General features: G+C 41.8%; 1 protein-coding gene across 1 annotated transcript in view; it reads left to right on the top strand.

Annotated features, from left to right (window-relative positions):
* The window catches only part of glis1b (GLIS family zinc finger 1b), a gene marked incomplete at its 3' end in the record, with an annotated part of 73984 nt that extends 47246 nt beyond the window's left edge, over positions 1 to 26738 (top strand). The window contains exons 5-11 of the mRNA XM_083888173.1: positions 7271 to 7432; positions 10135 to 10245; positions 12537 to 12678; positions 15826 to 16000; positions 25447 to 25589; positions 26333 to 26488; positions 26602 to 26738. Coding sequence (XP_083744299.1) covers positions 7271 to 7432; positions 10135 to 10245; positions 12537 to 12678; positions 15826 to 16000; positions 25447 to 25589; positions 26333 to 26488; positions 26602 to 26738 — 1026 coding nt within the window. The remainder of the gene's footprint in view (positions 1 to 7270; positions 7433 to 10134; positions 10246 to 12536; positions 12679 to 15825; positions 16001 to 25446; positions 25590 to 26332; positions 26489 to 26601) is intronic.
* Between the last annotated feature and the right edge of the window lie 1205 nt (positions 26739 to 27943).

Here is a 27943-nt window from a genome sequence, read left to right as displayed (position 1 = left end):
TGTCGTCATACTCGCTATTCATACGTCCCATGAATGTGGAAAAGCAAAGGGGATAAAAGAGGATGTGTCAAGAATGTGAGAATTAATTTTTAGACCAAAAAGCAAAATGAAAACCCCATCGCTATGTTTGACTCAAATTAAAGCCCCTATTCGCAACAGATGAGGCTGGCTGCTAAAAGGGTCCCGCTTCTCTGTGGAAATGATATGTGTAAACTATGTAATGAAAATGTTTTAGCCAAGCTGTGTTTAATTTTCTATCCTGACGAAGCGCATGAGAAACCTGCCTCTCCTTAGCTGTCTCGTTGAATCATATGGATATAATTTCATCCATTTACGTTTTTCTGCTCTTTGCTGTGGTTGCCACAGGGCATTTGGAAGCAGGCAGATTAAATGCACATGTTGCTCCCATCCACAGCCGCAGCACTCTGCTCCACGGCCTCCCCACCGAACAGATCCTGAAGTGTTGGTGGTTTTCCTCGTTGGTCGGGGCAGAGAAAGACACCTTGTGATAAACCAACTCATTCCAGCGACCGCTTTTTTTTTTTTTCTTTTCATACCCATAAAGTTATACAGGCTGCTTTTGAGCGTTGGTACTTTGTTACATGTTTTATTTGGCAGTGTCTTCTTTTGCCACCAAAAAACTCTTTCTCACCCTTCATGGTGTCTGTCAGGCTGTGCAGTAAAGGCGCCGAGATGTATGAGGTAAAACCAATCATAGTGGAAAACCTGTGGAGGATTTTTTTTATTTTATAGGTGGTCCTAAGAACATGACTAATAGTGTATTTTATGCTATTTAGCGGCTGAACAGTTGAAACCATTTTCCCCTTCATTATTTAGAGGCCTGATCTACAATTACTGCCCCGGGTCAGTGCTGAAGGAGGTTTCAAAGGATTCCCTTGCAATGAGTAAAAATACTCATCTGTCATGAGTAAGCCAATGGATCATATTTATATCTAAATCGCAGTTTAATTCTTCCGTTTTTGATTGTTCCATGTTATATGCAATTCTAAAAATGTAAGACAAACTTGTTGCAATTAGGGCTGAAACAATTACTCGATTAATCGATTACTAAATTAAAGGTGCCATATGTAAGAATGTGGCCAAAAACGGTTACTACATTCAAATTCAAAATACCGAGGTCTTTTAGGTTCCGTTTTTCTGACGTAACTGGCTACCCGTGGTTGTTCGGCAGCTGAGACTCTACTGACTGCAATGATTGGTAGATGGCGGTAGGTGGCGCCACATGCCAAAACATGATTTAAAAACATAAACATGATTTGCAGTCTGCAAAATATTTTTTTTTTATGCAAATATTTTGTCTGTACTGTTGTTGTTGGTGAGTTCAGTTTGTTATATGAACATTATTCCTGAGTCTCTGTGACATATTAGGAGGATTTTATGGCCAGTTGCTTTAGATTTATTACATAATGCACCTTTAACTATTTAGATAATCGATTAGTCGTTTTTGAGTGATTTTTTAAAACGCCTTCAAATTTTTATTTTTCTGATTTATTTGCTCCACATAACAAATAAATCGTTAAAACTGAATCAATCAACATTTGTCAACATTTCCTGACATTTTATGGACTGAATGATTACCTGATGAATCGAGAAAATAATCTACAGATTAATCGATTATGAAAATAATCGTTAGTTGCAGCTCTGCTTGCAACAGGATAGAGGAAAGCTTTTTTTAAATTTACTCAGTGAATATTGAACTGAAACTTAATTATATTAAATGACATATGTGGAGGAAAAATTGAGAATAAATCCTGGACTATAATGAGCTTTGTAGGTGAGGACCATGACTCTAAGAAACACGGCACAAGTGAGTAATGCCTAACTTATTTCTTATCTTCCATCTCCCGTCTTACACCATTCATTAAAGCCTTTAAATCAGATTTCTATCCCAAATGTCAACAGCCACATTTTCCCCCGGACCCCCCCGCCCCATAACGGCTGGTTTGTTTGCATCATCTCCTGCTCCTGCAGTTTACTAATGAGCCTCCGCCTGTGAGAAGAGGTGCACACTGCTGCCTTTTAGCCACGACACTGTTTGGCCTTTTCCCTGCCAGTCAGGAGTCATTTCCCATGAAGGCCTCAAAAGCTGGACCGCACCTCCACCAGTTTGCATGCTGGACCTATAATCTGTCTGTTGTGATCAGCTGCCCCGTCCACCCTTTCAATCCACTCTCGCCCCCTTTTCAGCCATGTCAAGACCCTGCTGTCATCCCCAATGTTTACTGAACTACTGAGCCCCCCAACCCCCCCAACACACACACATCAGCCCTATGAGTGAAACGGTGTCATACACGGCTCAAATCCTTTCCACGCTGCTCCCCGGTTTACAGAGAGGAGGAAAACTAAATATGTTTAAAGCAATTAATGTGATTAGTGCCTTCTAAACTGTTTTCATAGATAATATCAAAGGTAAAAAAAATCAATCCTGTGTCAGAAGAGACGCCTCAGTCACCACAGCTCTCTGTTTGTACCACTTCAATCTATGAGTTCATTACGTTCTAAACTGTTTATGTTTAAAGGTCACATAGAGTGGTCCTGTTTCACATATATGTTAGTTATGGAGGTCTACTTACATATATTAACTTGTTTTTATGGTCAAAAACCTCGTAGTTGCTGTAAAATAGCCGATAGAAATCCTCTTTTCTGACAGTTATTTTCAGCCGCGATGTTTCAGAGTGAACTTTCACCCCCAGAAGACAGAGTCTTGTGATTGGCCAGTACTATCCAGCACATCCGTTTTCAGAAGCGCAGCGCCCCCCTCTGGAACGGCGGATGCACTGCTCCTCATTATCAAAACATTGTTTTAACAGTGTTTAAAAATAGCTTCGTCACGACTCCCCGCCGCAGTCCCTTTTATGACTTTAAACCGGAGTCAGACCCAGAGTCAGAAGACACTGTTGCTCGTGAAACACCTCCACAACGTACGTTATTCTTCTTCTGCGGTTCAATGTACGTAACCGGATGTGCCCGGACTACCGCCCGGAGCAGGACGATCGGTTGTTCAGGAGAACCGCTGCTTACGTAACTATTACGGGATTTTCAGTGATCTCGTTGAGCCCGAGATTACAATAAAACACAAGGTTCTCAGCAATGGCTGAACTGTTTGTTTCGAACCGTCAGGCTTCATAAACAAGGTAATGACGCAGATACACACCAAAAAAAACAGCGATAATAGGAACTTCCGGTCTAGTTCCGCTTTAAGGCAGCTCTGTGTTGACCACATAGTAGACGTACTGACATATGCTCTTTTGACTGTGCATAGATATTGATTTTAATTCAATTCAATTCAATTCAATTCAATTGTATAGCGCCAAATCATAACACACATCATCTCAAGGCACTGTACATAGACAGCATCATGGAGAGCAGAGAAAAACAACGATTCACACAATGAGCAAACACCAGGCATCAGTGGAGAGAGATCTCTGCCAGAACCAGACTCAAAGATGTGCGGCCATCTGCCTCGACCTGTTGGGGTGAAAGGAAAAATGGGAGATGAGGTAGAGACAGAAGAAAGACAACAATTGTATCAAGTTATCAAGTTTCTACAAGACAATTTTACAATAGATTTATGCTGCACACATCAAGTCTGTACACCGTTTAATATGACTTAAATATTCCAAATGAAATCACTGAACTCACTGAAATAATTGCGGAATTATCTTTCCCCCAGCATATCATTTTCATGCAGGGTTTCAGTGTTTCAACACAGGAAAACCTCATATACTCGCTGCTGTCTGCTCGCAGAGTAATAACACACTCTACACGATTAACACAGTCTCCTCGACGGGCCCCTAACTATAATTTAGCCTCAAATTCAGGGAGAAAAGAAAGCAACGACAGAGCGACCATTCTGTTTGTATGTAAATACAAAACGTACGTTTGGCACATTTCTGTTTGTTTTTCGACGCCGTGTTACAGCAGGCAGCACGGGCCGCGTCTGTCCTGACCAGTTTTTTTTTTTTTATTATTAGGCTGCCTCTTTTCATTCATGTGAAGCATTTGACTGGCACGACTCAAAGAATAATATGTCTCTGCTGCGCAACGCCGTGCGACGTGAACACGTAAAAACATTTTTCTATGCTTGCTTGCTTGCTTGCGTGCTGGAGCGTGGGTGGTATGTGTGCGTCTGTCTAGTGTTAAGGAATCCCGGGTAATATTTTTCCTCATACTTCATTCCAGGTCGTTCCTACTGCACATTTGGCTGTCATCATTTTATGTATATACATTTAAGGGATTTCTCACGAGAACACTGGGGCAAATTTATTGCCCTTTTTTTTCACAGCGCACATTACCTTGATCCAAAATCAGCTGAAAAGAGATTTTCTCATCTATTTTACTGAACTCTTAAACTAATAGTGTTGGCTACTGAATGCTTTGAAAGTTTCTGTCAGTTATTGAAAGTTGTCCAGAAAAATGCTCTGCTAGATGTTTGATCTAATTTGTTTGACCAGATTGTAATGGTCCCAATTGATGGATGTTTGCCCAAGTTACTGTTCATCAAAGTCAAGTTTTACATCCCACTCATTGGCTCAAAGCTCCTTTTAACTCCACTTGCGTTGCATAGCTATACAGCAAACAGATTAAGACTCTATTACTGATCCACATGGACACACACAAACACACACACACCCACAGATCAGCCTGGTCACCTAACACAACTCTACCATGACAGGCTTAGGTTTCGCCAATATTAGATGGAGGTCTCGGTGAATAGAAGGCCCCGCCTGTGTCGTGTGAGTGAATGAAGGAGGCCAGGGATGAGCATTGAGCCCAGATGAAGCTGAAGGCCCATTAGAAGAATGGTGTCACTCTCTCCTTCGCCGTAACCCGAGCTGCCGTTAGCAGGCTTCACTAAAGGTCAGGGTACAATGAACAGTAAAGACAGAGAAGAGTCCAAAACAGAGTTTACAGCTGGCCTATAAACATGTCTTCCAGGCGTATCTCAATGATTCAACCTGATCTTTAAGATTATGACGTAGTTTGAAGGAAAACATTTCTTGCATTTTGCCTAATAAATAAATCTAAAAACACTAGAATTGTAAAACCAGCAGGAAGTGATGCTTCTGCTGCAGGAATAACTGGGAGAGCAGGACAGAAGTTGCACTTTTGTGTTTTAACATAGTTCATGGACATTCTCCTTCAACATGTTATAGCTATATTTGCAAACTGAGTAAGTCGATGTTGCCAGTGTTGATATAGGAAACAGGGGTGGACATTTTTTAATGTTCATTGACATTAATATCAAAAGTTGTTTGCCTCCTCTGGAGTTTTTATTCCACTGCACTGCTGAACAATTTGTCTCTGTTCGTTAATTACGTCCAACTAAAACAACAGAATCACTCTGCTGAGATCCAACTTAATCAGCAACTTAGTGCATGTAGACATTGCTCAGGACGACCTGCTGAACTTCAACCCAATCATTATTCTGTGGAAGAAAGGTGATTTTGTTGTTTTGTGCCAGATGGCAGAAAACTGCTCATCTAGTGTGATATGACACGCACGAGCATCTATCAGGTTTACAGAGAACGGTTGGAAAAAGAGAGAAAGTATTCAGTGGAGCAGCGGTTCTGTAGATCAAATTAATGCCAGAGGTCAGAGGAGAATGGCCAGACTGATTCAAGACGACAGGCAGGCAACAGTTACTCAAAAAAGCACTCGATACAAACCGAGGTATGAAAGGATAATCTCTGAATACACAACATATCAAACATGGAAATATAATGGGCTGGAAGAAACCAGGTGTCACACTTTATTATGTACACGGAAACTTTATTAAGTGTCCAGCGAGTGTACAGCATTAACTTAAATGTGCAAAGGGGACTTGTGAGACATATTTCCTTTTACTTTATATGGATTATTCTAGGGATGTGAATGTTTGGGTGGCTCACAATTCAATTCAGATTCTTAGGGTCACGATTCGATTCAAAATCGATTCTTGATTCAACCGATTCGATTCTCGATTCAAACGATTCTCGATTCAAAAATGCATTCAATGCATTGTGTGTTAAGGCAAATTATGGCATCAAAACAATACAGTTTGTATAAGATAATGTGATAATGTGATCACACAAAGGCAAACTTAAGACAAAAGTTAACATTTATTCATTCAAATCAAATTAACTTACTGTACAAAAAAATAACTTGCATAAATAAAAGCTTAGGCTGCCTTTTTCTCCCAGAAGTTACAAAAATAAACTGTACACAAATAACACAAACTGGTGTTTTGTGTGGTTTTTCCAAAATAGAAATTTAAATTCTTTTTTTTATAATTTTTTTTCCAAAAATCGATTTTTGAAGTTTATGAATCGATTCAGAATCATGGATGATTATAATCACAATTACTATGTGAATCGATGTTTTCCCCCACCCATAGATTATTCATAGCCCCCTCCTGCTCCTGTCATATATCCTGTGATAGTTAAGTCTTTGTACAGTGATCGCATCAATGTGCTGCTGAATACTTATGAAGATATAAGAAAACACTGAGTTGTGGCTCCTCTTTACACTGTAGTACCGGTAGGGGGCTTGGCATCGGCTGCCTCCTCATCCACCAGTCATCCATGTTTTCTGCTTAAGAGCAGGAGTGGACACACGAGAAGCCTTATCAATCATTTACCTGTTAACAAATCTGTGGTGTTCATTGGCTGAGTGGTTGGATCAAATGGGCCAAGCTGGGTCGGGCATGTGCTTGTTTACATCCACTGTCACTTGTCAGTCTAATGTACAATACTGCGGCAGAACATTTATCTCATGCTATGCATTACAGCCCATTCACGGCCGCCGCGCGGCACACTCCAGTTTCTACTCCTGAGTTTTGCTGCAGGTGTACGGTCACGCACGCCGCCTACTCTCAGATGTGCACGATTCTGAACAAAAGGTCCTCGGATTGGCTGCGTAATTTAAGAGCTGCGGAAAAAAAAATGCTATTGATTAAAGCACCACCGTGTTCTTAAGCATCTCTCACTTTTCCATGGCTGCAGAATATGTGGTGTAGAGTGAACTCCAGCAGCTGTGTGAGCGATCAAGAGACCAAGGGAAAGAGAGGGGCACGCACACACACGCACACACGCACACACACACACGTGTACAGAGCCTGCCTTGTACTGTAGTTTGCCAGCTTCACACTGATTGATGTCTCTTTTTCTGTGTGTGTGTCTGCGCATCTGCCTGAGTGTGGTTTTCTCTTTTGTGTGTGTGTGTGCATTCCTGTGTCACATGTGTGTGTTGTGTCTTCCCTCCTCCACAGTTTGAGGGCTGTAACAAAGCGTTTTCACGTCTGGAGAACCTAAAGATCCACCTGAGGAGTCACACAGGAGAGAAGCCGTACCTGTGCCAGCATCCCGGCTGCCAGAAAGCTTTCAGCAACTCCAGCGACCGCGCAAAGCATCAGCGCACTCACCTGGACACGGTCAGAAACAGAGTCTCTGCTCTTTCTCACCTCCCAATATTTCACTGTAGATTAAGGTCTAACATGGCTCAGGCCAACAGTTAAAATAGTGTGGGTGGTCTGAATGATGCATGAATAAATGTTTGCATGGAATTATGGACTATAAATGTTTGTGTATGTCAAACACAGGCTGTATTTTATATCAAACCTATTCAGGGATTACATTTAAATGGTCGTTTTAAATGAATAAATGCTGAATAACTGGCATGCGTGGGTACATATCCCTGAATAAATCTACGCTCTCACCGCACCCTGCCTTTGCTTTCACGTTTCATGTTTCCCACATCTTTACTGTGTAAAACGTGAACTTCTATGTTAGTCAGCAGAGCAGAGTGACACTCAGTGACACTCCACAGATTACTAAATGATCAGTTCCATTAGGGACTGAGTCGCAGCTCCGTTCTGAACAGACTTAGACTGACGTTTTGAGCTCAGACAGAGCTTTGCCTGTTTTTCAGATTTTTGAAGCTGAAAGGAAAGCTCGAGTCAGCCATCACTGCCACTCGTCACGTCTCAGTCATCAAACCAATACCTCACTTTATGCTTAAGAGACAATAAAACAAGCACATACCAGCTTTAAACTACTCATTAGATAGCGTTGGATACAAATAGTCTCTTCAATTAATTTTATATTTTTATTATAGTATATAGCAGTTTTTACCCTTAAGGTAGCTCTCATCTCAAAAAGGTTGGTGACCCCTGGTATATAGTATTATTTTTATTATTATTATTATTATTATTAATAATATTAATAATGAAAAACAGAGTGAAATGGAGAAACAGAGTCAGGATTTACAGGGGAAAGTCAAACAATGTCAAAAAAATGTGTATCCCTGACACAATGAAAATACATACAGACCATACCACAACTATGAATACTAAAGGTGCCATATGTAAGAATGTGGCCAAAAACAGTTATTACATTCACATTCAAAATACCAAGCCATTTTAGGTTTCGTTTTCTGACGTAAATGGCGACCCGTGGTTGCTCGGCAGCTGAGACTCTACTAACTGCAATGATTGGTAGACGGTGGTAGGTGGCGCCACATGCCAAAACATGATTTCAAAACATAAACACGATTTGCAGTCTGCAAAATATTTTTTTTAATGCAAATATTTTGGCTGTACTGTTGTTGTTGGTGAGTTCAGTTTGTTATATGAACATTATTCCTGAGTCTCTGTGACATATTAGGATGATTTTATGGCCAGTTGATTTAGATTTATTACATAATGCACCTTTAATTATTAAAAATAATGTTATAAAAATGTAAAATTGTAAAAAAAACTGTATAAGTGTTTAAAAAAAGATATGGAAAAGACGTAATTTTAAATCAGGTCAGGAGTTGACACTACAGTAAACAAATAGTGTAATAGTTGAAAATGGTCATTTTGACACGTTAAAAAAGAGAAAAAATAATAATATTTTGAGCAGTAATACAGGATATTTCCTCCTGTGTTCCAGTGCTGGCCAGTTACCGGTGCATTTTGGTCCGAGGAGCAGTAAATCACTCCGAGTATTTATCTAAGCACAAATTTGAATGCAGGCTTGTGTTTTTCTGTCAGTTAGGGATTTTCTTCCACCTCCCACTCTCCCCACAGTAGGACAAATGATACAGCTAATCTGGGACCTCGATGCTTATGGCTTCACATTAACACCCTGCTTAGGCCGTCACTGTGCCTGCCCAGCTGCCTGGCCTGCCAGAAACACTTAGGGAGAAAATCATTTTCAAGCTTTAATGATATTTATTCAACACAGAAGTTGTGCTTGATTTTTTTTTTTTTAAACCGAGGGTTCAGTGGCGTATTGGGTGCCTTGCTTGGCAAAACAAACACAGCAGAGATGAGTGGCACCGTAAGCACCCTGGAATAACAATGGCTTATTTACAGAGAAGGTTGAGGTATGGAGGCCGAGCTAATAAAGACGTGTATCCCGTTACACTTTAATGGGCAGCTTATATTCCCGAGGATGAAAAAAAAAAGAAATTGCTGTAAGGGGGAAAGAGAAAAAAAAATCCCTCAATCAGCGAGCAACATGCTTTATTTGCTTGGTTAATGAGAGGAATGTGAAATGATGAGGAAACTTGGTCATTTTACACGTGTTAGTTCTGTTATACTAATCGACCTACATCTCCCTCTTTATGACCAGTGTGTATATCAACAGACGTCCACTGACGTACACGTGAGAGCGTAACAGGTCTATATTTATGTCCTATGCAAAAAGTGCAGAAAGTATAACGTAAGAAAACATGTCACAGGAAATACTTAAATATTGAGTAAGCTTGACTAATCAGCATCTTGAAGTAAGTAAGCGTTAGGAGAGTGGGGAGAGGGAAAACTAGACCAACCAGCTCTTAAATCCTTGATGGCAAATTCATTTCATTTTTAGAAATCTGGTGTTAAAATACCTCACAACTGATTGTTTGTCTCTTCTTTCTGCTCTTCCTCTTCTGTCTTCCTCTTCTGTCAAAATAATGTATTTTCCCAGCTGAAAGGTAGGACTTTATCTTCACCTTTACTTCAAACGTACTGTTTTGCTGTGATTTGGCTCCTTATTGCTTCCCTTTTTTCTTTTTTTTTTTGCTAGTTGTCTTTCAACAAAGATAATTCAAACATAATTTCACTCTTCACATGTGTGATTTGACAAACTTTCTCTCCTCTCACAGAAACCGTACGCGTGTCAGATTCCCGGCTGCACCAAGCGTTACACAGACCCCAGCTCCCTACGCAAACATGTCAAGATCCACTCGGCCAAAGAGCAACAGGTGCGTAGAAAGGTAAGAGACTATGTTTGTACAGGAGATAGAGTGAGGTACGAGTCATTGAAAAGCTGCTGCTATGTTATGTTATTTACCAGAAGTCCTCCTAAGAACCAAAGCCTGGTCCTAATGAGTCAGTTTCTGAAGAATTGGTTACTACATTCAAATTCAAAATACCGAGGTCTTTTAGGTTTCGTTTTCTGACGTAACTGGCAACCCGTGGTTGCTCGGCAGCTGAGACTCTACTGACTGCAATGATTGGTAGACGGCGGTAGGTGGCGCCACATGCCAAAACATGATTTCAAAACATAAACATGATTTTCAGTCTGCAAAATATTTGTTTTAATGCAAATATTATGTCTGCACTGTTGTTGTTGGTGAGTTCAGTTTGTTATATGAACATTATTCCTGAGTCTCTGACATATTAGGAGGATTTTATGGCCAGTTGCTTTAGATTTATTACATAATGCACCTTTAAGGTTAAGGTTCTTAACCTAAACGTCACCATTCCATCATGACGTTTGTGACCTCGGTATCTTTGTGAGAACCAAAAAAAACAAATAAACCATAGGGAGTGAGGACATTCTGGTCCTCAACTTAAAGGGGCTCTTTGAGGGTTAGAATTGGGTTTAGGTTAGGGTTAGGTTTAGGGTTTGGTTTAGACATTGTTATGGTTAAGGTTTAGGGTAAGGGGCCAGGGAACGCTGTGCAATCATGTGTGTGCATGTGTGTTGTGTCCTCCTGGGAGAACCATGTAAGCGTAGTGGCGCTGTGAGAGAAATTCATCATTTGTAACTGTGGCTCTTGTTTTACTCAGAATGACACTGCGTACGGTTTCGCTTGCAAAGTGGAGTAAGAGCATTTGTTTGACATTTGTCCATAACATCTGGCCACTGGGGTATTCCACACTACAGCTTATTAACAATGCTACAAGCACACATGTGTTTCCCTTTTACGATGCTAAGCAAAAGAACACATCATCCAGCCTGCCACTATCCAGCTCCTTCCACAACAATGAGCCCATTCTCTCTGTTATTTACTCACTTCCAGTCAGGGAAAGAATGGGCTTTTTGACCATGAACATGATGAAATGTGGTCAGACCTGATCTATTGTGGGGAAATGATTCTCAAAGACAACCCTCTGGTCCACCCCGGGCCTCCCAACCCGTAAATTAAACCAACTACATAGATCTGTGGATAACACGGATCAAAACGGGACAGATTAAGTAAAGTGTTCTGTTTATAAAAGCTGCAGCTCCACCACACTGACTTGAATAAGGTCATACTGGAAGTTCACCAACAAAAAAGATGCACAGTAGCTCTTGAGCATGGTATTCTGTTGCAGCTGTGTTTGTCTACAAAGACAAAGCTATTCTGTACATACTGTGGGCCAAACATGTCTTAAAAATGATTACATTAACTTCCAGTAGGCTTCATTTTAACTAGCATTTATTCGCTTTAATTCAACGCAAATGTGATGTGGTGGCATCACATTTTGCAGATTTTTGACTATTATTTGCATAGTACTAGGTACAAGTGTTTAGTAGCTACCTAAACCAGGTGACAATGATAATACCAGGTTTGACCCATGTAGACTGAAGAGTTTTATTTGACACCATCAGATTTAAATGACTTCCTTTCTCTTCACGTCAGGTTATTAGCTTTAGTTCCGTCCTCAGCCTGGTTTTTGCTCCTCAGGATTTTTAAAGGTGAATCTCCTGAGGAAAGAACAAGCGCTGGTTGTTTTGCACAGTCCCGGTTTGTACCTCAGCAACCTTAAACGTTTTATTACATTGAAATGCACTGATGTTTGCACCAGAGCTCAGCTGTTCCACTGATCCATAAGACAGATGTCGCATCTCATCCACTGACATGAGTTTCCTCAGGTTTAGATATCTTCTGCGTGGCGTGTTACAGACTCTGAAGCTTAAATGTGTCTTCACTTGCCTCCATTTACTGTTGGCAGTGAGAGAAACAGAAGCAATCTCACATTGGCTGTGATTCAGTGCAAGCAATCCCTTACCCAGAATGTCCAAGGCCAACGGATGACTCAACAAGGAGCGTATGATCTGTCCTCCGGTTCCCCTGACTGTCATTGTACTCTCATTTTCAGAGTAACTGCTTCAAATCAAAATGGAAATCACGTTATTGCAAAAAGAGAAAACACTCATAAGAACCACACCCCACATAGCATCCAAGGCTGTGTAATCCTGTGGACCATATGGAGTTCTCCGTGAATGACTCATCGTAATTTCTTGCGAAAAATCTAATCATGTGTTTTGGTTTGTTTTTATCTCCGTGATCGATAGCTCCGGCCCTGCCCTCACTTGGAGCAGGACGTCCTGAGTGACTGTCTGTCCATGCAGCACCGTCAAAGCTCCGCCTCCTCGCAGCAACTGTACAACGGCAAAGATGGTCGTTCTCCTGGATTGGGTCAAGACATCTTCACAGGTGCACACAGGGAGCCACTCTTGTCATACAACACTCTGATAATGCAACCGTATGGTGACATATGAAGTAATCTAATACCTCCGCCTGCAACAAAACACAGGTTTCAAGTCTCTCGCTTAGTCAATAAACCTTCGACATGGAAAGTAATGGAAAGAGGCCCGGGATATCATTTAATTACTGGATGTATTTAACAGACAAAACTATTTTGACAATATATCTTAATCTTTTGATGGTTAGCTTGAATGGAACATGTCATATGACACTAGTAGTAGCACTATCGTCCATGGCTGAGCAAATGAAAACACGAGCGCAAGTGACTGGCTGTATCTCAAATATATTGACAGCCAGGGAATATTTGTTCCAAAACAGAAGAATAGGCCAGCAAATGAGGTCTGACCGCCAGGAATCCTGACACCTGGCAAAGCAATCATCGAGTCGTTGTGATAATCAAGAGCCATGTGAACATTCCTGCAGATGTATGATGGTAATTTTGTGTTTTTTCCGGCAGTAAAAAGCATACTGTATCTTTAACTGTGTATACACGTTTTATAAAAGCATGTTATTTGTAGGTCTGCACTTGGTTATTTTAATGTCACAGCCTTGTTTGTTTGGTTTGTATTCCATAATCATGTCATGTTAACTTGTCATCTTGTCATGCAAAGGCTGTAAAAACCATTTTAGCAACAGCTACAAACATAAACTTTTATTCTTCACATGTGGCTTTTTACGCTTCCAGTTTTCTAATTGATGAATTTGACCATCACCGAAAATCAACACCGCACTGGATTGGAAAGAAAAGAGAAATAAATAGATTTTAACAATCTTAAAGACAAGAGTGATGTCCCGCAGCGTCCTCAGTTTATGGACACATCTGTCCTTGTTTTCTTCCTGTACCCTGTCCAGGCTCCCCATTGCTCTGTGTTATTGTTGCTGGAACTCTGTGCACCGTTGACAACTGTGAATGCTCAAGTTGTCTTTGAATGTTGAGCTGGGCCTCTGAGTCTTGGCTTTTTACTCTCAGCCTCCCTCTGTTTCTGAGTGGATGTTACTTGCGCTCTTGTCTTAAAGTACTTAAATCCCTAAAGGCGCTCACTCACGAGACCTGATGCCAAAGTGTTCAAGGATGCAGAGTTATTCAAGGCCAGCGGCGATGTCGCAGGTTGGCATTCAGGATCCCCATTTACATGAATTTCACTTTGTCCTAGGGCCAATAAGACGCATTGAAGAGGTGGAGCAAATTGGGCAGCCATCCCATCATTAACACTTGTGGAGCAGAAAATGAGTCATGCTTCCAGTCAGCGCTCAACTTGTTTTCCTGTTTGCTGCTTATAAGTCTGCTCTAATTCACATGGCCGCAGCGAGACTTACGAGAAGCCCCTCTCTGTTTTATAGAACATAATTAGAGTGTTCCTTGATTATCCAGAGGAAGTACCCAGAGTTTTAATGCAGAGGTTTACATGCTCCTTCTGCTCTGGTGAGTGGTTGAGCTGATATACCTCTCCACGTCCTTCTCACTTCTTTATTATTGTTATTTCCCGAACTCGATCGGAAGTCTCCACACAAACTCTCCAGAGCATAATCCTCCTCTGCCTCTCAACCGGTGCCATCAGCTCCTCTCTGACACCCTGAACTCAACGCAATCACAGCAATTATTTGTCGACTGTTTTGCTGCTCTGGTAGCAGATGTTGAGGCTAAAGGGGAAAACATTTAAGGTCTCTGACTGATGATTTGAGGGTAATGAATCAGGCTTGTAACCATTTCAGAGCACTGTCAGATCTGGACTTGGCATGCGTCCACTGGAGAACAGCTGGGCCTGGAAACGGCAAAACCAGGAGCACCGATCTTGATGCTTCTCTCATCTCTTCCCGTCTTCTCCTCTTGTTTCTGGTTGACTGCACCGCTCAGTCGGGGCACAGCTCTTCTTGAGGACGCTGGGAAAGAAATCAGGCGATAAAACAAAGCAGATGAAATTAGAGAATTATATTTACAGTGTTAGGTGAATGAATGGATATCAACTTTAGTTTTTCTTGGTTTCTACAATGTTTAGTTCTTGAGTGAATTAGTCTCTCCCGATAGAGCAACATTTAAAAAAAAAAAAAATAGTGATGGAATGTAACCACTGGAAAATTGTAAGACTTGAAAGATCACAAGCACTACAGCACATTCATGAAAGGAAACATTTTAGTAGAGCAACAATGACATTCTCTCACTCAAACATCTCAAATGTTAAGATTTACTGCTTTTCCCTGTGTTGTATTGTTGGGAAATGAATGCATATGGTTTCAATGTTGTCGGTTGCTGTTAGTTTTGACAAAACAAGAAATTTTGAAGACGTCACTTTGGGCTTTGGGAGCTTTGGGATGCGCATATTTCATTAAAAATGTAAAAAAAAAAAAAAAAGCAAATAAAGCATGGATCAATAATGATGATCATTAGTTGCAGCCTTAGCTGCCCAGGGCACGGTGGACAAGAAAAATAGATCAGTGTTTAATCATAGTTTGCAGCTTGAAACAGTAGAAAAAGTTGGCAACATGCTGCCAGTGTCGGTAGAAAGTAACGGCCCCCCACAGATGACTGCATCAACAAAATATTAATCCAATGCAGTTTCTAAAAACGAGGTAATTGAATAGTGAAAGGCATATTGTACATTAAAGTCGAGTCAATAAAATGATCGCATTGAAAATCATCCTGACACAGTACATTGTACATGCTGAAATGCTTTACATACTCTCAACCCTCACAGTTAAGTAGAAGCCTGCATGCACTCACATAACAAAAACCATGACATGCAAACACACACAACAGAGGCTATCCACTAACCTCATTCCCCCTTTTTAAATGCCCTACTATTCAAAGTCGCTGTTTGAACACATGTAACATTTCTGTTTATTATTGTGTAATAAGAACAAACAGCTTAAAGGACAAACCAGGCCAAACCCTGTGGCAGCACAAACAATGTACCCTAAATTACAGGCAGTGCAAACACAGAACGTTTTATTTTACGGCGCTCACTGATTGGATGAGGGTTGTCAAAACAAAATCTTGTTGCCATGAAAAAGCTTTTGATTTCCTCAAAGGAAAGACGGCGCATTGGGCTCTGGGGTTTATTTGGCACATTTACTGAATTAGCTTTGTTTGTCTTTCAGGCCTGTACACTGGCTCCAGCACCCCCCATCACAGCGCGTCAGTGGAGCTCCTTTCCCCTAACCCCAACCCTGTGTCCACCACTGACCTGCCCTCCAGACACCACCGACTCGACCGTGACCACAGCAGCCCTCATCATCTGTCCCCTCTGACTGCTATGGACGGCACGAGAGACAGGTGGGTCCTTTGGGGATGTGTGTGCACCTGGGATTTATTCAGATGTTAACAATTGTCATACTTACTCTAAGACCCAGTGTCAGGTCTGGTCAGGGTGGGACAATCACAAATGTGCCAACAGGACATCTGGAACATTTACTGATAAATGAGCGTTTAACTCATGTAAGGATTTGTCACATGATCTAAACTTCTTCTTATTGGCCTCTGCAGCACTGACATGCAGTTAGTTCACATACTGTATGAGTTTGAGTCTATCTAAATACCTATCTATGTATCTACGTATCTATCTACCTACCTATCTATGTATCTACCTATCTATCTACGTATCTATCTACCTACCTATCTATGTATCTACCTATCTATCTACGTATCTATCTACCTACCTATTTACCTATCTCTCTATCTATCTATCTATCTATCTATCTATCTATCTATCTATCTATCTATCTATCTATCTATCTATCTACGTATCTTTCTACATATCTATCTACCAACCTATCTACGTTTCGTTCTACGTATCTATCTACCTACCTATCTACGCATCTACACTCTTAGAAATAAGGGTTCCAAAAGGGTCCTTCTACAAGGGCTGAGGTTCTACCTGGAACCATTTGCTTCTGAAAAACCCTTTCCTGAAGAAATGCTTTTTCAAGGGTTCTTGGTGGAACCCTCCAAAAGGGTTCCAGGTGGAACCTTTATAAAAAGGTTCTACCTGGAGCCAAAAAGGGTTTGCTTATGAGGACAAGTTGAAGAACCTTATATGGTTCTACTTAGCACTTTTATTTCTAAGAGTGTATCTACCTACCTATCTACCTAACTATCTACGTATCTATCTACCTATCTACGTATCTATCTACATACCTATCTACGCATCTATCTATGTTTCTATCTAACTTATCTACCTACCTACCTACCTACCTACCTACCTATCGATAGTATGGATCCATATGGATATATTTTAAGCCATTGTTTTTTTACCAATCATATATTCTACCGCAGGGTGAACCCACTTAGCTCATGTTGGGTTAAGCCTCTTGGTCATGCTGACAAACCCATTTGGCTGTTTTACTGGAAACAACCTCAACCCCTAAGATGTGCCTCAGGGCGAAGAGGGGCTGTGCTGGTCACCACAGGGTCAACGTGACACATGACCAGCCACATTTCTGGCTCAGGAATCAGTGTTCATAAGGTCCCTCATCTCCACTGGATACAACAGCATCAGCAGAATGACCACACTGCTTGGCTGGACGTGATTCACACTTTTAACGAGAGTAAACTGTTGGAGCAGTGTGATAGTATCATCCTCTGGTGTTTGTGTTATGAGCTAAGGACAAGACTTAACAGATTATCTCCCAAAAGAGAGGCGAACAAGAGCAAAACTCTGATGTATTGTAGGTACTCCTGTTGTATCATACTGCATTGGATACATTCGACTTTTGGATCAACTGTTGTGTATAATACAATCCCAAAAGATGGTAAATCTTCCAGATAATTGTGAAATTCAATTAGAACATATGGAGATACTTTGAAGAGAAAGTCATAAAAGTGAGGATGATTTCCTAAGTTGCTTTGTATGTGGCAATGATGAAAATGGTTTGAATATTGTCTGTAACAAGAGCATATTTATCACCTTTACTGAATTTCCGCATCGATTCCTTACTTGAGATACTGACAGCTTTAAAGCGTGCGTAAAAACAAACCAGCAGCTCGTATAGGTGCCTTGCTTGGGGACACTTCAGCAGGGATGTCCGTGTGCGTGAGAGGCGCAGAATGTTTCCTATTAGCACCAGTGATTTCCCCAGAGAGCCAGCAGAGCCCGAGTGTCGTCAGGAGGCACAGTGTGTACTGTGCTAAACAACGTGCCGAAAACCAGGGAGGTAGTGAGCGAAAACAGTCTTTTAGAGTTTAATAACATTGAGAAAGAGTGGATGGAATTGAGCATCATAAACCGTGTGTTACAAATGTGATCGTGTTACATAAACATGCTTTACTTCAGCGCTGTGGTCTGCTCTTTGGGTGTCTGCGTGTGTATATACACTTCAATGGGAGTATATACAGCAAAGGGCGTATGACACAATGAGGTTTGATGGCTTCCGCGCATGCATTTGTGTCTCTGTGTGTGGGAGCGTGTGTGAGTGAGAGGAGTTTACATACAGTAATCCAGGAAACACACATGATTGCACGTGATTGGGGTGCGAGGCACAGCAGACCGGTCGACTTCCAGCACAAACAGTGCAGTTGCCCGACGCAGTTCAGCCCGTGTGCGTAAACGTCCCAACACCGCGCGGAGACGTCGGGTCGGCCTGGAAGCATCTAGAAGGTGATGTGTTGTTTCAAGCCTTGAAAGCAGCAGAACACTGTTGAAATGTCTTTGTGCTTTCGTTGCCTCTTTTTCGGCAGCATGCACAATTACCTGCGCAGTGAAAGAAATGGAAAGTGAAAAGACCCTGAATAGAGTGATGCTGTAACAGCGCTCACATAAGCATGGGGACATAGTGGACGTGAGATGTGGTACTTTTCCTTTGGGTGCTTGATATGGGTCGGTGCAACACTGTGACAAGCCCCTCTTTTCCTTACATATGTAACCTAAGTGCCCCATGATGCAAAGTAAATATTCGACCTGCATCCCCTCTTTAAGCTCTCACATATTTGTGAGAACGCTGAGTTCCAAACATCTGAGCACCTTGTCAGAGTTGAAACCTGATTGTGGCAGCTAGTATATTATCCTTCTCTCCTTGACAGAAGCCTTTATAACCAAGGAATAAGATTTCTTACTGTCAATGTGGAAAGCATCTTTACCTGGACACTGTGACATACTTTCTGCTACAACCTATCCAATCCAATTTATCTCTCAATTACTCAAATACCGTCGTGCCATCCACCAAAACAGGGGCCCGATAACAACACACACAGAAGGAATGTGGTTTCACTTTCTTTTTTTATTTTACTATTTTTTTGATACAATATGATGCAGAATGTTGCACATTGCTCCTTCAACATCACAGTCCTTTCCAAATTTACGGATTTCATCAAACCAAGCACTTTGATCCAAAAGTGCTCATGACTGAGCGTGCACACATGCTGTAGTGTTCTCTCTGTTCATCGCACCATATGGACAGAGTGGGGCGAGTCGTCAAAAAGCCAGTTGTGGCAGGACCTACAACCAGCTGGGCATAAAACGTCTACTTACATTTGCCCGATGATGGAGCATTTGATTAACATGTTTAAGGCCTTGAGTATATAGGCTGCTGCCAAAGTCAATATCAGTGCCGCACTTGTTTTTCCCAAATGGTTTAGCAGGACATTAAACATTTTGACAAAATTATCAAACTAACCTTCCTCTAGTGTGGCAGCTTGTGACCTCATAGCTAAATGTGTTTACTCTGGCTCAAATTGGCCATTTAGACTTATTTCTTTGTAAAAAAAAAAAAAAAGCAATGTAATTTTTCTAAAGTTGATATTAAAATATACCAGGTGAAATGCGTATAATTGGCGTGGCACATGTGAAAGTGTATGTACAGAGACAGTTGTTCAACTATGGTGGCCTGTGTTCACGAGAGCAAGGGGTGGTGAATGTTGTCATTTTGTGCGTCTGCCATATGTGGTTATATAATTGCAGAAGGGAGTCTCTACTGCTTTTACCCAAGTATTGATATTAGAGGCCCTCTGCAAATATTATTTACCGAGTTGGTTTGATACCTTGGCAATGATTGACATGGGCTAATTCAATTGGAGTGGCAGCATAGATGGCATATATATTAAGAGCCTTCTGCCCTGAAGGGGGACATTCACGACGTGTAACTCTATACTGTCCCTCTTCGAGCCATTATCATTCTCCAGTGACCCAGGAAATTAGCGTCAGTCTTATAAAGGTCGTCACTCAGGGCAACATGTGGGCAGTCACTCATTTTGTGGTCCTCAATTAATAAGGTATAGTCTTTTATTAACCCATCTCATAAACATTTAATAAAAACAAAAAAATCAGACTATTTACAGTCAAAATTCCTCAAAGAAGGTTGGTGATTATGGATTGATTCATTGTGTCTGGGTTATCTTTCTGAGACACAGAGAATACAGGGGGCCCCCAGTAAATCCTGAGCCCCAGCTGTGCTCTTTACATCGAGTCCTGCGGGCCTGGCTTAGCTTTAGCTTAGCTTTAGCAGGATGCTGTAGTCTGTCTCTCAAACAGAGACTTTGCTTGCTAACCAGATCCAGAAGCGTTCCCACCGATCAGGGCCAAAGCAGCCCCCGTCATCCATCAGCAGGGCTTAATGGTTGGCTACAGAGGAGGGAGATGAGAGGGCAGGCAGAGGGTGTTTGTGGAGAATGTGGGGTCTGCAGAGGACAAGGCCTGATCCCTGCTCCCTGGTGGGACAGTTTGCAGGTGGAGGAAGACAAATGAGGAGCAGAGCAGGACTCTTCATGAATCTTCAGGTTACTTTCCATGCCGTCATGCCTCCACAGAGTCAGCCAAGACTGCAACGATAATGTGAACAATAGCTGCTCTCCAGTAATGATGACGTCCCTACACACATACCTCAGTACAAGTCCTTTTATCTGGACTTTTGAGGCTTCAGGGCAGCACCCAGGACCTTATCCTCTTTTTGTCGCATTTGTGAAGCTGGATTTTAGTAAAGACCATCATGGCTGCACCAACTCAGATTCTTAGAAAGAAGAAAGCTTTCTTTTTAAAAATCCACTCTATTCAAAGTCGTTGCAGCTTCCACTGGAGTGAGCAAAGGGTGAAGCCCAATTTATACTCCTGCGTAAAGTGCGTCGACGCAGAGCCTGTCGGAGAGCCTCTGCGTCGTCTCCGACTGCACAAAATATTTTTTAAGTGTCCGTCACTCCGTCAACGGAGACGGCAAGAGCTGCGATTGGTCCTCAGGACAGGTCGAGCAAAGCTGCTCTGTGCCAGCTCACAGTGCGCACCGAGCGTCCACAGAGGGCGGAGCTGATCACCGCCGACAACGTCGCTGCCAGAGTATAGATACGTCATATCTTAATACACACAGCACACGTTTAGACTCTAAATTGCTTATTTATCGCCTCAAATTATCTTAAAACTGCGTTCCGTGACACAGAATAGTGAGAAACGGCCACTGTTTCAACAACAACAGTCTTTCTCTCTCGGACGCCATTGCTCACTGTAGCCAAAAGCACAACAACCTTGCGTAGCGACCCCTACTGATCGGGCGGGAAATTGCAGTGCGTATCCGTCACCACGACGCAGAAGTATGAAGGCTCAAGGGGTCTCCGTGGTTACGCATTCGGATAACGCATTACGCAGTGGGAGAAGTATAATGTGGCCTTGAGGTCTCACAGACTCTGCCTTTAAACGAGAGACCTCACATTAGCATCTCTTTCCAACACAGTCCTCATACAGATTAGTTTAAAGTAATTTACATACCATGTTTTGTTCTCTCTAGCCTTTTGAACTTCTCTGGGTTATGAAATGTATTCCATCAGTCTGATAAGCCTCTGCTCAAAATCCTCACTAACTCTACCTTCAGGAATCAACAGGTCAATGGTCAGACCGCTCTCACTGCAGTGGAACAGAGGTGGGTGGGCTGGCTGGAAAAAACAAGAGAATGCAGGATGATCAGTGAAGATGTATCTGAGGAGAGATTAATGCGGCATATGAAAGATTCCCCTCGTACCTCAAGCCTGAGTAGCTAGCAAGCTCGAGACTAGAGAGAGCAGGGCCGGGGGCAGCTGGCAGTGATTAGCTTATGATTCACTTTAGCTGCACAGAGAGGCAGCTCGTAAAAATATGAACAGTATAACTGTTTCCCGGGTTTGTGCTGACAGCAGCTCCTGGGGGAATGGTGCTCTCTGCAGGAACACATGGCCATGTACTGGGCCCGTGCCAACCTGTGGATTAGCCACGGTCACTAGCAGCTATAGCTTCTTCAGCACTGAACCGACACATGGGTGTCACACAAGCTTCTTCAACTTTGTTTGGACAGACGTGGAGGTTAAGTGTAGTCTTTATACAGTTACATCGGATACCTTAATGAACACTTTCACAGTGAAAGGATGGGATTCAGAGTAAAAACATCAGATAATTATCCAGTCTTTTATTTCCAAAGGAATCTGGTTCGTCCCCATAATTCGTTGTTTTAATTATATAATCCTGCAGATATAGGAATTTGGAAAACAGCTCTGTCCATTGGAACTGTAGGTTATATACAATGATATAGAGCAGTAGTCTCCAAGTCTAATGACCTGGAGGTCAATGAGTGTCCACTCTGGTCATGAGGGGGCCGGTCATGTTAAAAAAAAGTTTAATTCTGTCGGGAGTAAAGTAAGTAAGAATGTTTGTTATGATATGGAATGATAAACAGTTCAACTGTAATAAATACATGCTCATATATACTTTTAAGGGTTAGGTCAGGGATCATTATGTAAATGTGTTCGAGGGCCAATTTTTTTTGTCAGTAATTGAATATTGGGCCAAAACAAGGTGTCTTCATCAGGCAAAGTGTCTTCAAACATCTTCAGTCAGACACAAAAACCCACGTTTGCTGCCTTGAGCTAACAGTAATGTGAATGTTGTCTTTCATCAACAGCTTGTTATGAAGACAAATGCCTGTGAGATACGTTGTGCATCATTTCAATTTTAAGAATTACTGCTTCTTCTTTGAGCCAAACATATGCGAATAGTTATTTGACGGACATTTACTCCCCAAACCTGGCCGTCCATGACAACAGCAGTGATTTTATTTTTATTTTTCAAACCAAACATTTAGTTGAAATTAACTGTCGATTCTAGCAACATACATGTAATAAAAAAATAAGTTCATATTTTTTCAGAATAAAAGCTCTGAACTTAATATGATTTTCTTTTTTTTCTTTTTTTTGGTGAAGATAAGCAAATCATTTAAGTGGGGGTCTCATGTGGAGTTTGAGACCTCTGATCACCACATCATTAGTAAAAGTTATCTATTATTTCTTTGATTTGAGACCGAATAAAAGCAGAAACATTTACTTCAAGTATAACAAGTGTGAACTACTTTTAAGTACTTAGTAAAACTTGAAATACTCAAAGTAAAAGACATTACAGCGGCTTAGTTTCTCTCCGTATGAAGAAAATACCAGATCACTGATAAAATACAACAGGAACTGTGCAAAAAAATATCTCCCATAGCAATCCCCTCTAGATAAGATAAATAAGTAAGAGTTGAGTCTGACAGCTAATTAAAATGCTATAATAAATTTACCGTTGGCCAGAAGATTTTGCCGCATTTTACATTTGACTTTGTTGACCCGTCATTAGCCACTTTGCCAAACACCGTGTTCGGAGCCACACAGTGCCAGGTGGGACGCCCCCCGTGCCCAGAGCAGTAGGTCATATTATGGCCTTCAGCCAGGCCGGCAATGAGTAGTCATCTGATGGCTCAGCCACTTCCAGTAACCCCCCGTCATCACATTCATATACTGTAGCGCTCAGTGCAAACCATATGCTTCCACACAGCAGCAGTTTATGTGTTGGCATTCCTGATTTGCAGTCATGATAGGGCACCAAGTAGCTGCTGTGGGGGGGGGGGGGGCGATTTCGACTGGCTTGCTCTGTTTTTTCGGCAGCTTTGTTGGCTACCGCTCTGGAATTTACACCACATCGCTGTTTATTACATTATTGTTAAGTCTACAATATAAAGTCATAAATTGTTGCTCATTTTTTTTAGTTTCTTGTAAAAGTTCACATTTTAAGTGTCTGAATAAATGTTTCTCACTTGTGAGTAAATATATCACTGTGAGGCAGCGCAGCTTCTGTACTGATGGAGTAAATGAGTTATAAAACGGTTGCTGATATATGTTTTTTTTAAGCCTTTGGACAGAGCCAGGCTAACCGTTTCCCTCTGTTTACAGTTTTTTTTGTGCTAAACCAAACTTAGCTTCACATTGGTTGCACAGGCATGAGAGTGGTATCAATTTCCCCCATTCAACTCTTGGCAAGAAATGGACCGGGAGTCTAAGTATTCTTTGTAGTGATTAAATTCAGACGTTTGCCACATTACAAGTGTTGACGGATGTTAGTGTAACACGGCAAGACTGTGACATGTCCATAAATGTAACTCAGGCACTTACTTAGACCTCAGACAGACACATTACATGAGGCACAGAATCTTTTCAGCAGCTTAATTTTTTGATTACTCCTGGAATTTAAGCTTTGTGTGCACACAGCGATGGCGGTGTTAAACCTAAGTAACAGTGATAGCTGCATACTTTTCATATTAGATGATGTGATGTTATGCAGAACTTGTTTTCAGATCATGCAGGGAGCTTCTGCACAAGCCAAAACAAGCATGCTGCTCAGAAATTCATTCATTCATTATTTTTCTTATCAGTCCTCACTTGTGTCTGTGATGCTAAACATGGTAGAATTAGTCAGCTGCAGTGATTTCAATCATTTTTCACCATAAAATGTTTCATCTTCAGATTGGGTTTTCTATCCAAATTGAAGAAACATCCAGAGTATGTTCCCTTTAAATACACAAATCCTTTTTATATACACAGAGCAGGCACAGCATTTGAAGGTCCGATGTGAACATTTAGTAGGGGTTTATTGGCAGAAATGGAAAATACTATCCATGAGTATGTTTAAGTGTATACTCGCTTTAAAATACTTTTAAAAAATGTTGAGTTTTCGTAGCCTTAGAATATCTCTGCAGCAGGATCAAATTGGCATTTCTCATTTTGAGGTGGAAGCTTACTATGCAATCATATAGTGCACAAACCAATGAAGAACAAAGAGGAAACTGCAGTTTCCACATATTTTGTGGTATATGGAGTAGAGTAGTCCTGTTAGTCGCAGTAGTAGATATCACTAATTCTTACACACTGGGCCTTTGAGATGTCATTGATTTATCACTAACACATCATTGATAATTGACTAACTTTATTTGTGTGATCGATGTGTCACAGAATATCCTCAAAAATGAGCCATTGGAGAAACTTCTGGTAGTTTGAATCCATCAAGACACATATCTAATCTTAATATTCCTCTCTCTAATGTGATTAATGTAAAAAGGACCTGTAGGCCTCAAAACCCTGGGTTTCTGCAGTGCTGGGCGGCGTATCTGTTTATGTGCATGCGTAGCTGGGGGGGGGGGGGGGTGGATGGGGTGGTTTCACTTGAATGCGCTCTCTCCTGTTTGTTGACTTAAGATCATAATGTGTGGTAGGAGGACCACGACGTGCAGGGAGCCCAAGTTTCCACACGCCTGGGCTGTTTCTTCTCTGCGTCGAGGATCATTAACTGCCCTGCTGAGTTAGTCCCGTCGTGCGGTTAGCGGGCCAGCGTGTAGCGCCAGCTTTGATTGGGATGTCATAATGCATGAATCGTTTTATTGAATAATTGACATTGTCAGCAGAGAAGAAAAGATACGCTAAGAGCTTTAAATGTATATTTTTTTCGCCCCCATCCTCTGTGTCTCCTCCAGTGTGTCTGCTCCTCTCCAGTCTCCTGGGATAAAGGGAACAGGAACCCCGCCTCCTCCACCTCCTCCTCCTCTGGAGAAACAGCATGTTCACCCTCACCAAAAGCCCTACTCTCATTATCACCACCATCAGCCTGCTAACGATGGTAAGACAAACCTACAGACATCAGATTTATTTTCCTGAAATTGTGGCGATTCATCACCGTGCAGTATATGGTGTCCTCGGAGAGAATGCACAATGTTACATCACTTGTTCATATCTGATCATCTTATTGTCCCTTCTCCAAAGCTCACCACCAAAGCCACTCAAAAGCCCTCAGAGAGAGGAAGTTAGAGCAATGATACTGGTGTGTAGTTCTGTCGGAGCATTTTTAGGACAGAGAGATTAGTCAGAGTCACAGAAAAGGGGGGAAACCACATGCCGGAAGCCTTTTCCCTGCTCTGAATTAGCCAACAAAATGCTGGCTTATGAATTCAGCTGTCTCTCAGCACCCCAACACCGGACGGCTCAGCTGTCACTCCTGAAACTTTTTCCTAATGCTTTAAACACTGTTTTCCCTGTAAAGATCTACACATGGACGTCTCTCTAACCACGCTGTGGTCAGGGAGTTGCGTAAAAGCGATCCTGGAAAGGCTGTTCTCCCATTATCGTGACTCCTGCGGTCGATTCCGAGTATAAACTGAGACGATTGGGACAAATGTTACATACTATGGGCCTGGCAGAGTTAGCACGAGCACAAATATAGCATTGTCATAATTCGAAATCCACATTAAGTTTCAACCAGATGGAGGAGCTGACGCTTACTGACCTTGGAAACAATCAGCCATAGACGATAGTGGCAGTTGGTCAAGTCTGGCTTCTATTTCTCTCCTCTCTCTCATTTCCTAGAATATCAAGGCAGCTTTCAGAGCTGCTTCCATTTCGGAGACTCCTACAGGATGGAGCAGACGGTCGGTGGTGTCCACATCCCAGGAGATTCTCACGCCTACACTTCCCATCAGCACAATGGCTTCCACATGTCAACTAGCAACGCTAGCTCTGCTAGTAAGTACAATTCACCAGCAGAGATGGTATCATAACAGCACCACAATGTCACAGCTCATAGTTGATAACCTGAATTATTTTCTTTTTTTTTGTCATATCAATGTCAATCCCAGGCTTCTCTTTGACCCAAGAGCTGCAAGGAAATGCAGGGTGCCAGTTCTCTTCGAGCCCAGAGGAGAGCATTTTCTTCCAGGTGGGCAGCTTCGACCGCAGCCTGAGCCACATGTCGTCCATCTACACAGAGACATAGAGCAACACTGGAGCGTGATGCGCTTCACCACACACCCCCCATCAGCACTTCGACAGTTCAGCAGTACCTGGTTTTGTTTTGTTTTTTTTCTTACAGAAAGTGTCTAATATAATATATATATATGAAAACATTATGAAGTTAATTCAGACTTTTGAACTGTACAAGATCTAACCCATTCAAACAAAAGCATCATCACCAGAAAGTGATACTTCCTTGTCCATTTTCCAAAAAACAAAAGGGCCCTGTAATTCACAAGAAAAGATCCATCCATCCATCCATTATCTACCGCTTTATCCTCCACCGGAGTGTCGCGGGGGGTGCTGTGCCTATCTCAGCTGACATAATGTGATAGGTGGGGTACACCCTGGACAGTTTGCCAGTCCATCGCAGGGACACATATAGAGACAAACAACCATTCACTCACACTCTCACACCAATTTAGAGTGACCAATTCACCTAATCCCCAAATCTGCATGTTTTTGGACTGTGGGAGGAAGCCGGAGAACCCAGAGAAAACCCACGCACACACGGGGAGAACATGCAAACTCCATGCAGAAAGGCCCGTGTTCCAACCGGGGCTCGAACCTCCATCAAGAAAACAAACAAAGAGAATAAAAAAGGATGAGTTCTGATTCTGTTCAAGTGACACTCCACACACATTTTGAACATTCCGATTGGTTCGGCCCCTCGTGACATCACCCTCAGTGAGTCTTCCCAAAGACACTGCTGAATTGCTGTAGGAGAAATGTAACATCAGGTATTTTCAGACTGAAGTCAAGGTTTGCACATTCTGCTTTCATTCTGTCATGAGCAAGTCCCCACACATCATGAAAGAACTACTGTTAAATGTTCAACCCATAAGTCATTCTGCGTCCTTTGAGACTTTTTTTTTTTTTTTTTTAATCCAGTGCTTCAGAATTCTCAGAAATATGTTTCAATAACTAAGTAATGAGTTAAATGTTTTTAATTTAAGGAAGGAAATGAGGCAAAGAAACTCTGTGGAAGCGTCCTGTTGTTGTTTGTGAGGAAGTGTGTCATTTTAAATAACACTGATGTCCAAAAGCAACAGAACTTGGCGTCAGAATCACATTTATTGGTCAAGAACTCATCGTGTACAGAGGATTCTCTGACTCATTTACATCGGTGCTTACATTCTTACCTGCCTGGTCTTATACATGCAGGGTTTTCAGCTTTAATACACAATC

The sequence above is a fragment of the Microchirus variegatus genome, assembly GCF_963457635.1.
Source record: "Microchirus variegatus genome assembly, chromosome: 4".
In the NCBI taxonomy this organism is placed as follows: domain Eukaryota; kingdom Metazoa; phylum Chordata; class Actinopteri; order Pleuronectiformes; family Soleidae; genus Microchirus; species Microchirus variegatus.
Note: the sequence above shows the minus strand (reverse complement) of the source record. Positions and strands in the feature narration are given on the sequence as shown.